This window comes from Solanum pennellii, chromosome 5, assembly GCF_001406875.1.
Source record: "Solanum pennellii chromosome 5, SPENNV200".
In the NCBI taxonomy this organism is placed as follows: Eukaryota; Viridiplantae; Streptophyta; class Magnoliopsida; order Solanales; family Solanaceae; genus Solanum; species Solanum pennellii.
The window spans coordinates 75997447-75999453 of record NC_028641.1 but is presented as its reverse complement, the minus strand read 5'-3'; the positions used below and the strand labels follow the sequence as shown (position 1 = coordinate 75999453).

The window sequence follows — 2007 nt, the reverse complement described above, 5'->3', positions numbered from 1 at the left end:
ATCTAAAAGTATAAATAAATAAGATTTATGTACATTTCATGCTCTTTAAAGCTTATCTAATGAGATTACACTCATATTGTTGACTATTAATTTGGATATCGTATTAGATAGAATTTCTTCGTCTTTAAATAACTAGATGTGTGGATTTAAAATTTGAGTATAGGAGAAAAATCCTCATGAAAAGTGTTTCTCCATTGTTAAATCATATAAACATAACAAATTTAACATAATCGATGTTTTCAATACATATATCGAACACCAACAAAAAGCAAAATTCTCAAATATTGAAGGATTAATTATGTGGTGAGGTGGAAGTAGATGATTAATATCCATTTCATAGTTATGTTTAGGTTAGTTCTTATGAATTGATCAATAATAAAAGAAAATTATCTTCAAAAACCTATCATCAAAGGCCTTGGAAGAGATCTTTAGACACCTTTGAAAAAGATATGAAAACCACTTAATATATACTTTCAATTTAATCCATATGATAAATTAATGATTCATTCTCATGAATTCAATGATTAAATACTTTAAATTCTTTTATCAAAGAATAAGTTGTTATTCATGTAAATCTTGAAATTAAACCATAATATCTTTTGAAAAAAATAATATAATGAGATTCGATCAATTCAGATTAATTTATCAAATTTCTCAAATATTAGGGTTTTCAACACCAAGAGTAGATGCATATGTGAGAAATTACTAAAAACAAATATTACTCTTAAGCATATTCTAAATTTATATTTGCATATAAACTAACAAATTGAAAAAATAGAATACATGTAGGGCAAGATTAAAAAAAATTAAAATGATAAAACCAACTTTATTTAGCTAAGTCTTACAATAAAACATAGTTTACATTGTTCACTCATATAAAAAAATCTAAACTTAACTAGCATTTTTCATCATAACCACCAAAAACTAATTATTTCAACTACACTTGTTTAAAAAAAAAAAACTACTAAATATTTTTCATCATCTTCTATAAATAGAAGATGACAAATAATAATTATTAGTCAAAGTAGCATCTTTTGATGATGACACACTTTGAAATTGTTTATTATTACAAGAACTACATTTTATTATCTTCATGACATGTGATGATGATGATGATGAAGCACAAACACTTTGTCTAATTTCCATTGCTTTTGCCATTTCAAGATTGGCTAATTCAATCAAACACTTTGCTTCTTGTCTCTTCTCTATAGCCATTGCCTTTTCTTCCATTGCTATTTTGAGGATTTCATTTGCTTCACTTTTCAATCTTGTTACTTGTGTTGTTGCCTCTTCAATAATTTCTTTGACTTCAATATCATTGTTTTGGACTATGTAATTATTATTATTATTATGATGATGATGATCACTTTGACCAACAAATGATGAAAAATTGTGTGTGTTTTGGTTGAAATAATTTGGAGAAGTGAAAAGCTCAAGATCAAGATTAGGCAATATTTTAGAATATTGATCATGTGGTGGGATATGAGTTGTTGTAGTAGGCAAGAAAATTGGTTTTGGTATTTGCATATCATGACATTCTTTAGTAGTTGTACTTTGTGGTTTGCATGAATCTTGATGCTCAATAAATGTTTCAACTCTGAAAAAAAAACAATAAAAATGGGAGGAAAAAAAAGTAGATTAATTAAAAGAAACATACTATATATAATTCAAATTTACTATCTAAAAATCGCTAATTTTTTATTAATAATATTTTCAACAAAATTTATCAGAATTCGACTCGTTAAGCCAAATTATGACATAATATCGTTGAAAATTAGTGATTTTCTGATAATAATATTCATGTTTTTAACTAATAAGATAGTTATTTTTATAATCATATAGATAAGGAAGATATTTTCAAAAGTGAGCACACAAAATATGTTGTACATTTACAAGACATATTCAATAGGTTTTAGACCTAAAGGATGTTACCAATTCAAGTAACATGTGGTAATCTCATCTTAATATATGTGTTAATTTTTATATATATATATATATATATATATA

At 25.0% G+C, this 2007-nt stretch overlaps 1 protein-coding gene across 1 annotated transcript in view; it reads right to left on the bottom strand.

Annotated features, from left to right (window-relative positions):
- Nucleotides 1-806: 806 nt before the first annotated feature.
- Nucleotides 807-2007, bottom strand: part of LOC107019074 (zinc finger protein SHOOT GRAVITROPISM 5-like) — a 3581-nt gene continuing 2380 nt past the window's right edge. Inside the window, exon 4 of the mRNA XM_015219654.2 lies at nt 807-1597. Within this exon, the coding sequence (XP_015075140.1) occupies nt 979-1597 (619 nt within the window). The 3' untranslated portion in view covers nt 807-978. The remainder of the gene's footprint in view (nt 1598-2007) is intronic.